This window comes from Hylaeus volcanicus, chromosome 6 (assembly GCF_026283585.1).
Source record: "Hylaeus volcanicus isolate JK05 chromosome 6, UHH_iyHylVolc1.0_haploid, whole genome shotgun sequence".
Lineage (NCBI taxonomy): Eukaryota > Metazoa > Arthropoda > Insecta > Hymenoptera > Colletidae > Hylaeus > Hylaeus volcanicus.
The window spans coordinates 13,819,766-13,834,796 of NC_071981.1; the positions used below are offsets into that span (position 1 = coordinate 13,819,766).

Here is a 15,031-nt window from a genome sequence, read left to right on the forward strand (position 1 = left end):
TTCTGACCTAATCGAGATGAAATTTGTTTTCGGCTGCTCTTTATGCTACAACGGAAAATATAGGGTACTTAAGTAGAGCTTTTAAGAACATTCGCTGTAATTGTGATCACGTTAGCTATGCGTTTGTGACCTCCCTAAAACTCCTACTATATTTTTCCCAGTTTAGCTGAAATTTTCTTTAGTTACTTCTCATGTTTCGACAGAAAGCATATGCCACTTGATTCGTTATAATTAACAACACGAGCTTCATAAACCGTATGTTTGTGACCTCCCTGTAACTACTGCTATAATTCTCTCAATTTAGCTGAAATTTTGTATGGTTACTTCTCGTGTTTCGATAGAAAATATATCCTACTTGATTCGTTATAATTAACAACACGAGCTTCGTAAACCGTATGTTTGTGACCTCCCTGTGACTACTGCTATATTTTTCCCAATTTAGCTGAAATTTTATTTGGTTACTTCCTATATTTCGACAGAAAACATATGCCACTTGATGCATTGTAATTCGCAAGCTTCATAAACCGTATGTTTGTGACCTCCCTGTAACTACTACTATATTTCTCCCAGTTTAGCTGAAATTTTCATTAGTTACTTCTCATGTTTCGATAGAAAATATATCCCACTTGATTCATTATAATTAACAACACGAGCATCATAATCCGTATGTTTGTGACCTCCCTGTAACTACTACTATATTTCTCCAATCAAAATGAAAGTTTTCTCAATCGCCCTCACGGAAGGTTATGAGTACAAAGAAGCTGTACGATCATTCCCAACCATAGACGCACGAGGGTCCTGAATCCCGAGTGTAAAAGCTCGCGTCTGTGTCGCAGGATCAACCCGCGGTTTCGAGAATTCTCGCAGCGCGCCTGCGTCGCTTCAAGCACGCGTACACGCTAAAGTATATAGGTGAGCTGTTACCGTTCTAGGCGTCACATTGTATCCTCGAGCACGTCCTTTCGTCTTTCTGGTATTAACCCGCGTGCCAGTATCCACGTTCCGACCACGACCACGAGATCCCTCGCAGCGAAATTCGAAATCAACGCCAAGTCGTTAACAACTCCTGAACGTACGCGCAATCTGTACTTTCGAGGGCGACAAAAGTCGAGATAATCGAGGAAGAAAGGATCGCAGAGTCGTTTGGATCGCGTTTGGAAGAGGATCCAGAGGCTCCTCTGGAGGAGCAGTGGTGCGAAGACCGGGAAGGACCTCGAAGAGGAAGGAGTTGAACCCTTGGAGCCGCGTACGCGGATGCTGTAAGTGGACAAGAATCTTACGAATTCCAAGTAGAGAAGAAAGGCCAGAGAGATGGGGAACGGAGTGATTCCACTGGTGGTGGTGGCTATGGTGCCCATCATCGCTGGTACCATTGGCCAGCGTGCTCTCAGCAAGAGGAGCATCCAAGGGAACCTCGACTTTCCAGACTATGCTACCAAGTACGACGAGTATCCGGTGAGTAATCGCTCGAACTAACTAATCACTCGTCTCTATGTAGTTCGACATTTTTATCACCTTTTGTCTTCTCCGTTGCATAACGTGTTTCTAATTCAATACATGATGGATACCATTGCTAGAAAGTTAACAAAAGCAGGATTTGCACATGTGTTTTCATGTAGGAACGTCTTCAGAGATTCTCAGTATGTTAATAAATTAACAAGTTGCCACTTATTAATTTATTCATGGATGTATGAATAAGCAAGAAATAACTTCCTCCTTGAAGTTGTGAAACGTGTCATTCGATAAAAGTGGACAGAATTTGATTAAAATAATGGATAACAAATAAAACCGATGCAATACAAGCTACCTTATAATCGTAACGCTTATTTGTTGAAACAATGAACTTTTTGTATGTTAATTTAAATTTATATTAATCAAGGTATTTCGTTAGATAAAACTATCAAAATGATTCGAAGTTCTGCTGTAGTTCGACTAAAAAACAACAATTTCTATGTGAATTTTAATAATCACAATTTTAATAATTATCATTTATTCGAACGTGTGTTATTCTCATAAAAAAATAGTCAGTTACAAACGTCGTTGTTTAAAATGTATCTGTGATGTAAAAACACGCTGTTACGTTATCCATGATCTTTGGAAGTGGCACAGTTTGGTGTTTAGCAGGAGTAAAGCTGTGGGATGGGACACAAAGAGAAACAAATATTGAAAATTGTTGAAATGGCGATAGTATAAAGAGAGATAACAGAGTTGTACATAGAGAAGGGAAACACTCTTTTTAATAGAAATTGAGTGAATACAAATATGCTGTTCGTGGTCCTGATCGTTGAAATACAATTGCCGAAGCGCACATTCCCTGGCTGTAAAAATATTCGAACCTCGATCAGTATTTAACGATCAATATGACGAAGATGATTAACAAAAACCTGTGTCAAATTTGGAAATTAATTTCAAGGAAATAAATACAAGTCTTCGTTATTATAGGATAACGGGATAAATGTCGGTATTCAAGGAAACAAGAAAATTGTATTCGAATATCATTACACGAATGTAATTACTAAATACATAAGTGAATTAACAACTATATAGATAGATTAATATTTCAGTAATGATATTGCAAATCATAAGAGTAATAATATTCGGATCGAGTAACAATATTCAACCAGCGATACTGCAAAAATAAAGTTCCTATACAAATACTCCAATAGCTATTCGAATTCTCGATAGTCGAAGAATTAATTTATTCTAGCGAGCTCAGTGCTAGCTCAAACTGCATCGAATACGAATTATAATTATTACTATCCTGTATCTATATCATGGAGTAGTTTTGGGGAGTCTAAGAAAATTCTGGAATGAAACCACTCTGGGTTTTCGAGCACCCTTCGAATATTGCGCTTTTGTCTGACGTCGACAGGCGTTAACCACTGGACGAGATACGACTCACGATCAACAAGTAGCATTACGCATTTCCGGTGAACGCCTCTGGGAAACGAGTCTCGGAGGGTTCCTGCGAGCTTCGCCCTCCGTTTACTGTCACTTTCATGAAATAGTCTCTGACCCTCTTTAATCCGCGCGATGTTCTGTAACAAAGTCGCCCCTAATTAATTGTCATCTTAGCTAACAGATTTTGTTATGTAAGCTTCTATGTATATTATGTAATGAAGGTAAACCTTAGCGTTTAGTATCTACCGGATAGCACTTGTTTGTTCGCTAATCGATAAAGGAATTATACTTGTGAAAATATTTTCGATTTCTTGAGAACTTGTCTAATTGTCATCTTAGCTAACAGATTTTGTTATGTAAGCTTCTACGTAATTTATGTAATGAAGGTAAACCTTAGCGTTTAGTATCTACCGGATAGCACTTGTTTGTTCGCTAATCGATAAAGGAATTATACTTGTGAAAATATTTTCGATTTCTTGAGAACAAATGAATTAAAATTTATCTAAAGTTTAATATTATTTAAGCCCGGAGCCTTTCACTAGCAAATGTTAAATACTATCTCCTGATTTTGATTAGACTCTTTCGGTTGGATTATATTAATCATGATAAAGGAAAAATGAAGAAATTGAAGAAGTTTGATATACAGAGTATTATCTGACACTCGAACTCACAGACTAAAATTTACACAATCTAAAATTTAACAATATAATGACTTGCTAATACGTAAAATTTAATACTTTATTGATTTGTGAAAAGTGATACGTCAATAATTTGTCATCGACAATTTAATAATTTAGTAATGCGTTATTTGAAATTCAGTAATATAATAATTTATTAATTCATCGAGAATTTAATTATTCGACTTGCTCGTGAAATTTTTCTTAATAAAATTGTATCAACGCTGGCCAATTCTTTCCAAATATAGTAACCTACATAAATACTAATTTTTCATTTTATTTTTATGCTTAACTGAGTAGCCAAATAAAATTTAGAAAAAGAACAACAACGAAAATAAGTCAATCGAAAATAGCGAGATGAACGCTTTGAACAGCTTTACAGAATTTCCAATGTACGCCCATCTTCTGTTCGAGAAAAAAAATAAAACGAATGGACTTTCGAAAGTCCGTTTCATCCTTCCTGTATCGTTCACGCAACGAGGTGTCATTTGCACCGTGATCCCAGCTCAAGGGAATCGATTTCGCGCGTATTTTCGCGGCTTCGAGTTCTGGAACGCGACGAATCTCGATTCGACATTTTCTCGACACATGAAAACGCGAAAGAAAAATCTATGGCTTTGATCCGTGTAACGACACACCTCTTGGAAATGTCAGAAGCTTGTAGTATCGCGTCAAAGTCCAATTTTAGCATTTCGTTGTCTTTCGATTTCTCGTGTTTCAGATTTCATCTCGTTTAGATTCAAAACGCTGAAGAGAATCGTTTAGTTACGTAGCTGTAGGACAAAATGCGTCTCATAATAGACGACCGTCTTTGTACGTCAAAGGTGGCGATAAACCCACGACGACTACGATTGGGGGATCATTTTTCTTGCACGCCAACAGTAAACTTTCTTATTTCGTTACTTTGGAGATTTATTTTTTTTTTTATATTTCAACTGTACTCGTGTACTATTTAGTTACACATTTGTGAGACAAAATAACGATCTAGACGAGCTCTTCATAGATCAAAGGCGTCGATAGCGCCTGGATTAGTTCGATTAATTCTTTTCACCTGCCAACGGTAGCATGTTCGAAATACGACTTGATCGTGAGCGTCGTTAGGGGCCGCCTCCATTGAAATCGTAACCAATTTAAAAGGTGTTCACAAAGAAACGAGAATCCTTGGCAATAACAAAGTGCTGTGACGTTGTCGGTCGCATTTTTGGGGCAGCTTTATTATCTCCGTGTTAATGGCATCCGCGAAAGCATCGAAGGAGATAAATCTAACAATAAGTCGCCGTTTGTTCTCGACCCCCTGGCAAACACGGAGACAAGCTCGCGTCTCGTAATCGCGCCCATAGAATATTCAATTCTCCGTCGACGTTATTATAGCGTCCTGCAACTTGTATTCCGTTCCATCTGGCATTCTTAAAATTGCGTTCGTCTCAAATTTCTTTATTGCAGAGTCTACCTGTTCCACCGCGAGATTCCCTTGTTTCACGGCAAATGAAGGCGTAAGGGGAGTATTTCGTAATGTATTCTCTTTCTTCGTTCTGGTGGTTGCTATAATAAAAGCTAGTAAGGAAGCTCGATGCTCCAGAAAGGAATATTTCAGATATAATCCACGGCTCGAAACGATTATTTCGCGTCAATTGGCGCACACATTTCATTGGAAGCTAAAAATAAATTGTATAGTGATTAAACAAAGTAGTGGCACACCTTCTTCTTCTGTAATATCTTCACAGCCCGGGATGATATAAAAGGGGGCCAATACTATAATACATGTATTTAATATATACTGTATACTATAATACAATACCATAATATATGTATTTCGGATCACTGTATGTGTCCGTGAGTTTTCTATAACTCCTACTTTGTTCGACTCGGATAAAATTTTGTTCACTTCCTCCTTGTGTTTCGATGGAAAATACAGACTACTCAATTTAGAGAAATGTTAGGTCGTCCCATAAGTCCGTGCCACTTATTCTTCTGCCACTCAAATGAATATATGAAGTATACCTTTAAGTCTTCTAAGAAAAGGTAATCTCTCTCGTTTTACAATATTTTATAGTGACTGTCATTATACAGTCACTGTAGTGTTTTTCATTTCTGTAGTGTTTTTTTTATTAAATATTGGCCCAGTCTAAAGTATGTATTACTAAACAGTGTAAAACTTGGAATATTAGTCTACGCTATACAAAACAATTTATTCCTCCAACGATAAAAATAATACAGGGAACATATACTACCGCAGTTGTTAAAGTTCCAATGATCAATGCATGGAAAGAGATTTTAAGAAACATCGAGTTGAGTGAACCTTAAATAATAAGGCTTGAAAATAAGCTTCAAAACGATGGTCCTAGGGAACATTTCTTGAAAATGAACGAATTGAAGGGTCCATGACCCTCCCTCGGTCTCCAGAAGACACGTACATCTCCAAACCTTTCTGCTATTTCTTCCTGAATTTATTATCTGTACTACGCAGAATATTATATAGCTGTAAACGATCCAACTAATTGGGCAGTGATTCGTCACTTTAAAATTACTCCTAGAATTAAATACTGAAGTTAATTACAACCAATAATTATTCAATTAATTACCCTTACGGTTGAACCTGATGGTCATAATCGATTTAACCGCAAGCCACATTTATAATCCGCGATCGTAAGTGATTTACCATCTTCTTTCTACATTTCTTTCAATTACCAAACCCATCGATTCAGCCACAATCAAAAACTAATCACACAGCGATTAATAATTAACGACTTAATCATGCCCGATGCATAAATTCGCTTCGATTGTTTGCGTCACTTATCAACCACGATTACACGGCGATGACAATCGTTAGCGGCTTGATTACAGAGCAGGCATAATCGTTAATCATTGATCATTATACGCTTTGTACACCAGCGTAATCGTAAACCAACACAGAAAGAGGATTTAGCGATTAGATTGTTCCTTTCCCTCGCGATAAATACGAATTCTGAACCGTGTTTCCTACCGCGCAGACCGACATGGCACATTGTTACAACAATGCAATCTCCTGTTCGTATTTTTACCCGTGTCACTCCGATGGGCGCTCCATCGACCTGTACCGCGATTACTGTCAAACATTTCTCCGTTGAAATGCGAATCACGAAGTTCCCCGACTATTTCTTGCGTTTTTTGACGAGGGAGAATTGGCAACTGTATTAGAAGTAGATTCCACTGGAAGTAGATCATTTGCTTGTCTCCTTTAATCGTAATAGCACCAGGTAAGGATTTGGGTGGAATACGTTGCAAGGCATTGCATCTGGTCAGTCTGATGATTATTTTCTAAATTCTCAAACTCGATGATGTCTTTTTTTCATACTTTGTAACCTTTGTATAGGTAATGTCATCTAGCTAGTACAGTTGTAATGTTTCACAATTTATATAGTATCCACACCGTCTCTATAATTTCTACAGTCTCTATATCTTTGATATTTCGTGTAGTCTGCGTAATAACATAATTAAAAATAGCGTTTCCCCAGTTCGAAGATCGAATTAGAAAGTTATAATTACCGACGAGCAACGAGCCCGAGCGCGTCGAGTCAAGACGGAATCGAGTCCTCGCAGCGCGGATTTCGACAACTCATTAATTGTCCAAGTACGTTCGCCGATCGTTGGGATCGATCGATTCTCGTCAGAATGCTCGGCCATTTTCACCGCGTCGCTCTTGCGAACAGTCCTGAAATCGTTCTCGATTAATAAGTCTGGTACTTGACAGCTCGTTCTCGTACTCGCGAACCAACTCCGGTAAAATGGAAACTATTTCGCTGCTTTCCAGAAATGAGAATGTAATTTCGACGACTCGTCTCCGTCGCCCAGGTTGCAGTTAATGGAGGAACATTCGCGGTAGAGCGAGGTGATTAATAATTTATCAAATTCGTCTGATTTCGTTTGGCTTTCGTCTAAAGATAGACTGACTATTTTCGTTATCTTTCATGGATTTTCTAATTATTTCCGGTCGACTTTTCGAGCCATTCGGGTTAAGATTCTGAAATTAATATTAATATTCTTTAAGTCTCAACACGAATGTTTAATATGGAATCAATATTTATTTACCTATTATCGTTACTTCATGTATCGTACACTTTATCACAGAAGCATGCCATTGCAAACTTGTATAAAAAAAAAAAGAAAATGTATAATTTCGTATTGATCTATTTGTTCGCAAAATAAAATGTTAAAACAGGTTGAATTGAAATAATTTCATTTTTAAACCATTAGTGTATTATGAACAATGTCAATATGCTCGAAAGGTCGATTAGAAATACTTAAAGATTCATATTAAATACATGTTTTACATGAATAAATCATGAATAAATCATTTGTTACCGAATTAATCACGTCTGGGTTTTCCCTGGGAGATAAGACACGACCGACTCCAGCGCCTATTAATCATTTTTCCACGCAGCTTTCCATTAATTACCAATTAATCACGTCAATGATACCGTTTGATCGACGATCTCTGCTGCGACGTCAGACGTCGACCTCCTTAACGGAGTGAAGTTACGTTTGACAGTAGTGACGGGACCAATCCAATGACACATTCCCTAATACACTCCTTAATCAATCTCCTATCATTGCGTCGATCTATCACACAGATATCGAAATCAGCTGAAATTGGTATTGGTATTGGTATGATGTACTTGTTGACATTTCTAGTAAGATCGATTCTGTACAGACTGGGGCTGGGACTATACGAATAATCGAATAGCCGAGTATGGAACTCGAGTAGAACTTGAATAGGCGAGAATCGTACTTAAATTGAGATCGAGGAGTCGAATATTATGTTTCCATATAATTTGAATAATTATAGATTTCAATAGCATTTGAGCAATCATATATAATATTTGAATAGAATGTAGCTATTCAAGTATCCTAATAGTACTCGAACAATGTCCACCGAATAATCGTATCAGCAAACTATTCGAATACAAACACATTCATCGAGCGATCCTAGCCTTAATTTCAACCCGTTCAACGTTTGTATACGTGTCACGTCGGTTGATAATGCCCTCTCTTTCAGCGAAGATCGCCAAGCTATTCTTCTTCGTTATGGAGTTAATAAGGTCACGTTGTAGGTCCGTTTGGTGCACGGCATGGGACCAGAGTTCGGATTAATTAACGCCTCCGATCTTCTGACGCAATCAATACCCACGCCGAACGATATTTCGTTCCGGTTACGCATCGTTTTATTAACCCATCGACGCGTCCACCTTTTTTTTTTCTCGCATTTTTACGAATTTTTTTCGGCGTTAAAATTGGCCCCATATCGCTGCGCGAGCCAAGATGATTACGCGAATTTCCACGAGGCTCTGCAAATTTGATACGCACCCCGGCTCGTATTCCGATTCGTCGTCGTTGATCGAAAATTAAGTTACGGACTTTTTCGGGTTAATGTACTTTATGTACTTTCTCGGGTAGGCATTACTTTATTTTTTATTGCTGCGATACGCGTAGTTTATTTAATAAGTCTACGCCTGTTGTTGTTCGATGGCGAACTATCCCGCCAAGGAAAGAGTTAAGGCCACCCACTGACATCACCGGCGTTGAAATCTCTGGAAAGATGTCGCGTCAAACCTACGGATCTCCACTGGAAACTCAATTACTCCAGAATTTGAATAACAGAATTTCCTGATTAGAATTTCCTGATTAGAATTTCCTGATTAGAATTTCCTGATGTATTGTATTGGTGTAATGTGCTGTTTTGTAAAACGAAACAAATGAGTCTTGTTCGCCGTGTCACTTTTTATTCGTTGATAAAACTATCGAAAACGTGTGAGCTTTACCAATCTATAATGAAATTTAAGAATGTGAGCGTGTTTCATTTATAAGAATGCAAAGTCATGCAACTTGACTGTAACACCTAATGTACCAATCATACATTTGTTTATTTCTTACGAATCGAATATTTACGTTCATTAATTCATTCTTATTTCTCATTACTTTTATTACGTATCTCTCTCTCTATGATTCTCTGACATCTTCATCAAGGATTTCAATAGTTCTATTGAGACAGACCGAACCCCCCTTATTAAGTCGGGTACCTCGGAATCGCTGAACCCGTACCATAGTTACAACAACCAAACGTAGCTACAGTCCCTGAGGCTCTTCGAAAACGAATTCATCATGAGATCTCCACGTCTACCCTGCAGGAGTAACTTTTATAGAGATCACGTGTTCGAGGTAGAAAGGTTATTCAATGACAGAGCAACCATATTGAAACTAATAGAACTATGGCATCGATAAAAGGTAAATGAATGACAAAATGACAACAAAACTCAATATGTGTGCTTTGTGATATTTTCGATGGGTGAACGGTATCTATGCAGCGATAAGAATTCACGGCACGACGCGTATTGTTTCTTGTCATTAGAGAAACGATGCGACGGAACGACGAGCACTTTTTCTCGTTTACCGCACGCACGTAGAGCGAGGAAAACAGAGGGTGTATCATAACACGTGACTAACGGGTGACGTCAATAACAGAATTTTCGCACGTATGAAAGTCCTCCTTTATATCATAGATTAGGTAACTGTACTCGTTTATACCCATTCAAGTATATTTTATTGCATTTGTTCGTATAGATTAAAATTCTGCAATACCTCCAATTTGTTATCAATTTTAATTCAATAGGATTTACCATAGACTCCCAACGAGGATCATGACCAGATTGTCAAAAGTTTCTGATATATTGCAAATCATTTCTTTCGAGAAACAAGGGTTTATATAAAGTCTGTTAATTGATTACAACACGCGGCTAACGGGTGACGTCGTAACAGAATTTTCGTAAGTGTGAAATTAGTTTATACTCGATCAAATATATTTTTCGTCGTAAAATATATTAAAATGCACAATTCCTTCAATTTATTATCGACTTTTATTTAATAGAACCTATCGTAGACTCCCACCGAGAACCATGACTAGATTTCGTCAAAACTTTCAATCGGAATAAAGCTATTGATATATTGCAAATAATTTCTTTCGATCAACAAGCGTTTATACGAATCATGTTAATTGATTGTGGTCGTAACAGTTTGCAGTATTATACACTCGTAGCGCCAGAATCGTATTAGTACGCGACGTGGCAGTAATAATAATTTTATCGTGTTACGCGTTTTATTCATCACCGTTCGTAAGTGAATAAACAAATACCCAATCGTCGTTCGAGAAATGCGTCGTCCAATCATGGTTAGACCGAGCGTCTCCATTCGCAAATAATTCTTCCTCGTCGCCGCGACGAATCGATTTAACGATGATTAAAGCCGCGCCGTTAGTTTTTATTAGTCGACGCATAAAACCTATTGTCGCAAACTCGACTACGAAAAGGTGGACTACATGGTGGATGAAGTTGCTTAAATTGCGTCAATTTTCTGTTTAACTGTAATATATCGGATAAACAAATCGAGAAATTTTATTTATCATTTTGTATCTACTTACTCGAAGATATTTTTTATTAAATTGCCAACATATTTCAGTCAGTTAATAATCGTTTATTTTAATAATTATTTTGTGTTTATCGAAAGATACGGCGAAGAAAGAAATTTCTCTTCGAACAAAATTTTGACGTTAGTTTATTTGATCTATTTAACTTGTAAAATGTTGTCATTGACTCTAGACTTAGATATTTAATTATTACTTGTAATACCTCGTGGATAATTTGTACTAAATAACGCGAATAATGTTATTGTACTTGTTTGAACTAGACTGCCATCTAAATTACACAACCGTACGACACCCCTTGACGGATTACGCGTAATCCATACGAATCCAACCAATCATCGAGCAACCAGCACCGAGCAAGTTCTTGCTCCAAGCCAGCGTCACGATTTGTCTCTACTTCGTTTACTAACTTTTTTTCTCGTTCGACGTTGCTTCCCTTTACACGAACGCTTGACACGAACTTTGTTTTGTTTTCATTCTGCGACGTCCTTACTTATTCGTACACAGGGAAACCTGTGTACTTAACTACTCGATTAGTCCCATGCCAATTATTTTAAATACTCTGTCAACGAAAGCCACAAATCTTACGAACGGTTCACTTCGATCCCTCGCGAGATGAACGTTACAGGACATAAATTCTTCCTCGATTACTCCCACGCGTCTTTTCCTCTTCCGCTACCACCCTTCCTCTAACGCGTATTTATTACCTGGAGCATCTGCCTTGTGGCGCCACGAGCCCTCTAACCGCTCGCCAATTAATGCTTCATCACGCCCCCGTCAGCTGTTTGTACAAAAAATGTACAAACTTTTGGTCTCGCGAAGAACTCGCGTCTTCGTCTTTCCTCGAGAGAAGCTTGGTAAAATTCCGGAACATAAATACTTTGCGTACTATTTGAAATTAGCGCAATCCTCCGTTAATCACGACGAACAGCTGAGGTATTTGCACGAAAATGATTACTTAGGGGATCTTTTCGCAAACTACGCTATTCGTAAAATTCCCTTACAAACTGTATCAATCGTGGAAATCCTATTGTATTCGAGAAGTTCCTTCAAGGAGTCCTAATCCTCATCTAATTCTCTAAATTGTCCTAATCTTCCTTTAACAATTTTCATTTTTATTCTCAGCTGTGACCAATAATAATTGACATGGAACGTACGCGTATCTATCAATTTTCGCTCTAATATTTTACAAGTAGACTACGGATATTTATGCATTTATGGCAAGCAGAATTGTCGAAATATGCATAAGAATCTGGACAATTTCAAAGCTATGCAACATATCAACAATAATATACAATTTATACCGCCCTTTCGTTCAAGTTTAAATTCTTTTCCTGTGCCTGAATAATCATCGTATCGAGCATGCAATCTTCTTCGCGATTTATTCGCGACGCGACGAGAATCGCTGCGGTATCGAGACCAATGCACGTAGTCGCTTTATCGAAAAATATGGACGTGTTTTTTGAATTCGTCGACCGCACGATCACTTTGTTTTCGTTTCTATTGGCAATATAGCTGAAAGGGATAGTTAGTCGATCCGTATGCGCCACGCCCCCTCCCCCGGCCCACGCCAAATGGAATTAAAAGTTCTAACGCTTCGAAAAATAACAATAGATACGCAGTATCATGCGAAATATTTTTATCAAAACGTTCATTGAATATGTAGCATCGAATCCTTTTTCTGCGATCCATTGTCCGTGGAATACATAATGATAAGTATCATTTTATGGTAGACAAAAAAATGCCAAGTTATTTTTAACGTGAGAAACGATTAAACACAATTAATTACGGTACGTGGCTAACTTTATTTGGACGAGAGTTGCGTTTCGTGACTGTGATTCTAATTTAATTTTCAAATCTAAGCAAATCTAAGTGAAGGAAACCGGATTTTCCTTTAAATAGTCATCGCGTCGTTGATAGTTCTGGCGTTTAACATAATTGAAAATGGCCGTTGCGTGGGCCGAGTGGAACTTAAGACCTCGTCAACGCAGTCATTTTCCCTGAAACAATGATCAGAGGCGTTTCCAATTTCCTCGAACCCAATTTAATTTCCCCAAGCCGCGAAGATTCCCCTGAACGTTCCGTCCGATTAGAAGGCTGACGTATAATCAATCGGTTTTTCTTGGTCGAACGCGAAACCTGACTCGATGTCGTCGACCAAAAGAGATAAACAAAAGCTGCTGTTGGTTTAAATAAGTTCGAGGTCCATGTCCATCAATGTTAACCCTTTGCACTCGAGGCCTTTTTCTCTTAGGCGAACTAGCAACTCCAAACGATTTCGACTATATTAGGGAAGCGTTTCACTGGTACTTTATAATGATCGTAAATTCAAGCAAACGTATACAAATAATGCAATTTATAAAACGTACAACATATAAAACAGAATCTGTTAAATATTTCACTTTGCATTTGGTTTTTGTATAATATTTTACAAAACAATCCCCGAGATGGATTCTCAGTTTGTTAGGGCATGTATCATAATAATATGAGGTTTCTCGCCTGATCCCAGGTTTATTACGGCCATAGCAAACCTTACAGTCCCTCTTTACCTCTTTCAAAACAATATGAAGCTTTCCATTGTAGCCGAGCTGTAATGTCTACAAAATACGTATTTTAAATGCTACGTACAAATTTTGAGAAAATACATGAGAAATATAACGAGTAACATATTCTTAAAATATGTGGATGCCTACCAAAATATGAATTTTAAATACTATTCACAGAGACATTGAAAGGTTAACAAATGCAGCACTCCCACGATATAACGTCACCGGTGAGATCTATTGACGTTGTTACTTCGAGGGAGAACGCTAAATACAAAACAAATTTAAATACTTTATCGTTTATCGAACGACTGCATTAAGCGTTAATAGAAATTCGATGTGAGGGGACACTGTTTAGTAAAAAAAAAAGATAAACAGAAATTACACGTTCACGCGAGCCTATAGACGCAACGTTCTCCGTAACGAGGAATTACTGGCGCGTTTTCCAAGAACACCGTGACCCATTAACTTTCTGCCATCGTACCACAATTCACGCTTCATAGACTCTTACTTTTATATATAACAGAGCTTAGACTCTGTTCGAATAATTTAGTACTCGAATGCTACGAACAAACTTCGAGTTTATCGTTATTTAAATATATAATACTCGAATAACATTGATGTACAATGTGCCTTCGCAAATGAATGAAATTGTTGGTTAAATTTAAGTCGATACCATTTGACACAGAAATTGATGTTTCAGGTCAGTCATATATCATTTGATATCCAATTCGTAGTAGATTTATCAAGTTAAACACTTGGCAACGGGCAAAAAGAATTTGAATCGCGATATCTGGCGATCGATCCATTAATTATCGGAACGTCTAAATAAACGAGTAAATATAAATCAGTCGTCTGGGTATCGGTTCGAAGGTGGGGAAGGCACAGACGCATCGGAACGTCGCGACTCCGACGCGATAAATCGATTAATTTGCTGGTGTTTGTCCGAATCGGTCGGCGTGTGACGCTCACGACTACTAAAATTAGCGGCAAAGAAATTGACCGGAATTAGCGTTTACCACGCGATTATTGTTCCACGATACGCGCCGCGATGAAACGATCAACGATACATCGATAGCGCGGCATTGAAATGTGCGGAGGCGCGCCGGCTACACCTCCCCGACAATTAAATCCATTCTGGCGCGACGAATGGATGCGTAATTGTCCTCAGTTCGCGTTTTCGCCAGCGCGCCGGCAAATGCCGGCCGTGTTCACTGGTGGGCGAGCTTCATTATCATCCCACTCGCGAAAATGTGGCGATGATATCTTCTGACGGAAACGGAAGTCGTCGCGGTTCAAAACTGTGATTGCTGACGTACAACTCGAGGGAATTACCCTCGTTACTCGTGACGATCATTGTATTATTCGGGATTATTTAATTGGGAGAAAAGTACGCGACGTATCGAACTAAAACTTTTTCTCTTGGTTACTATACGAATAAAGACACTGTACGAATT

General features: G+C 38.2%; 1 protein-coding gene across 1 annotated transcript in view; it reads left to right on the plus strand.

Moving 5' to 3' along the window:
• Positions 1 to 933: 933 nt before the first annotated feature.
• The window catches only part of LOC128877858 (uncharacterized), a 25,613-nt gene continuing 11,515 nt past the window's right edge, over positions 934 to 15,031 (plus strand). Inside the window, exon 1 of the mRNA XM_054125459.1 lies at positions 934 to 1,455. Within this exon, the coding sequence (XP_053981434.1) occupies positions 1,312 to 1,455 (144 nt within the window). The 5' untranslated portion in view covers positions 934 to 1,311. The remainder of the gene's footprint in view (positions 1,456 to 15,031) is intronic.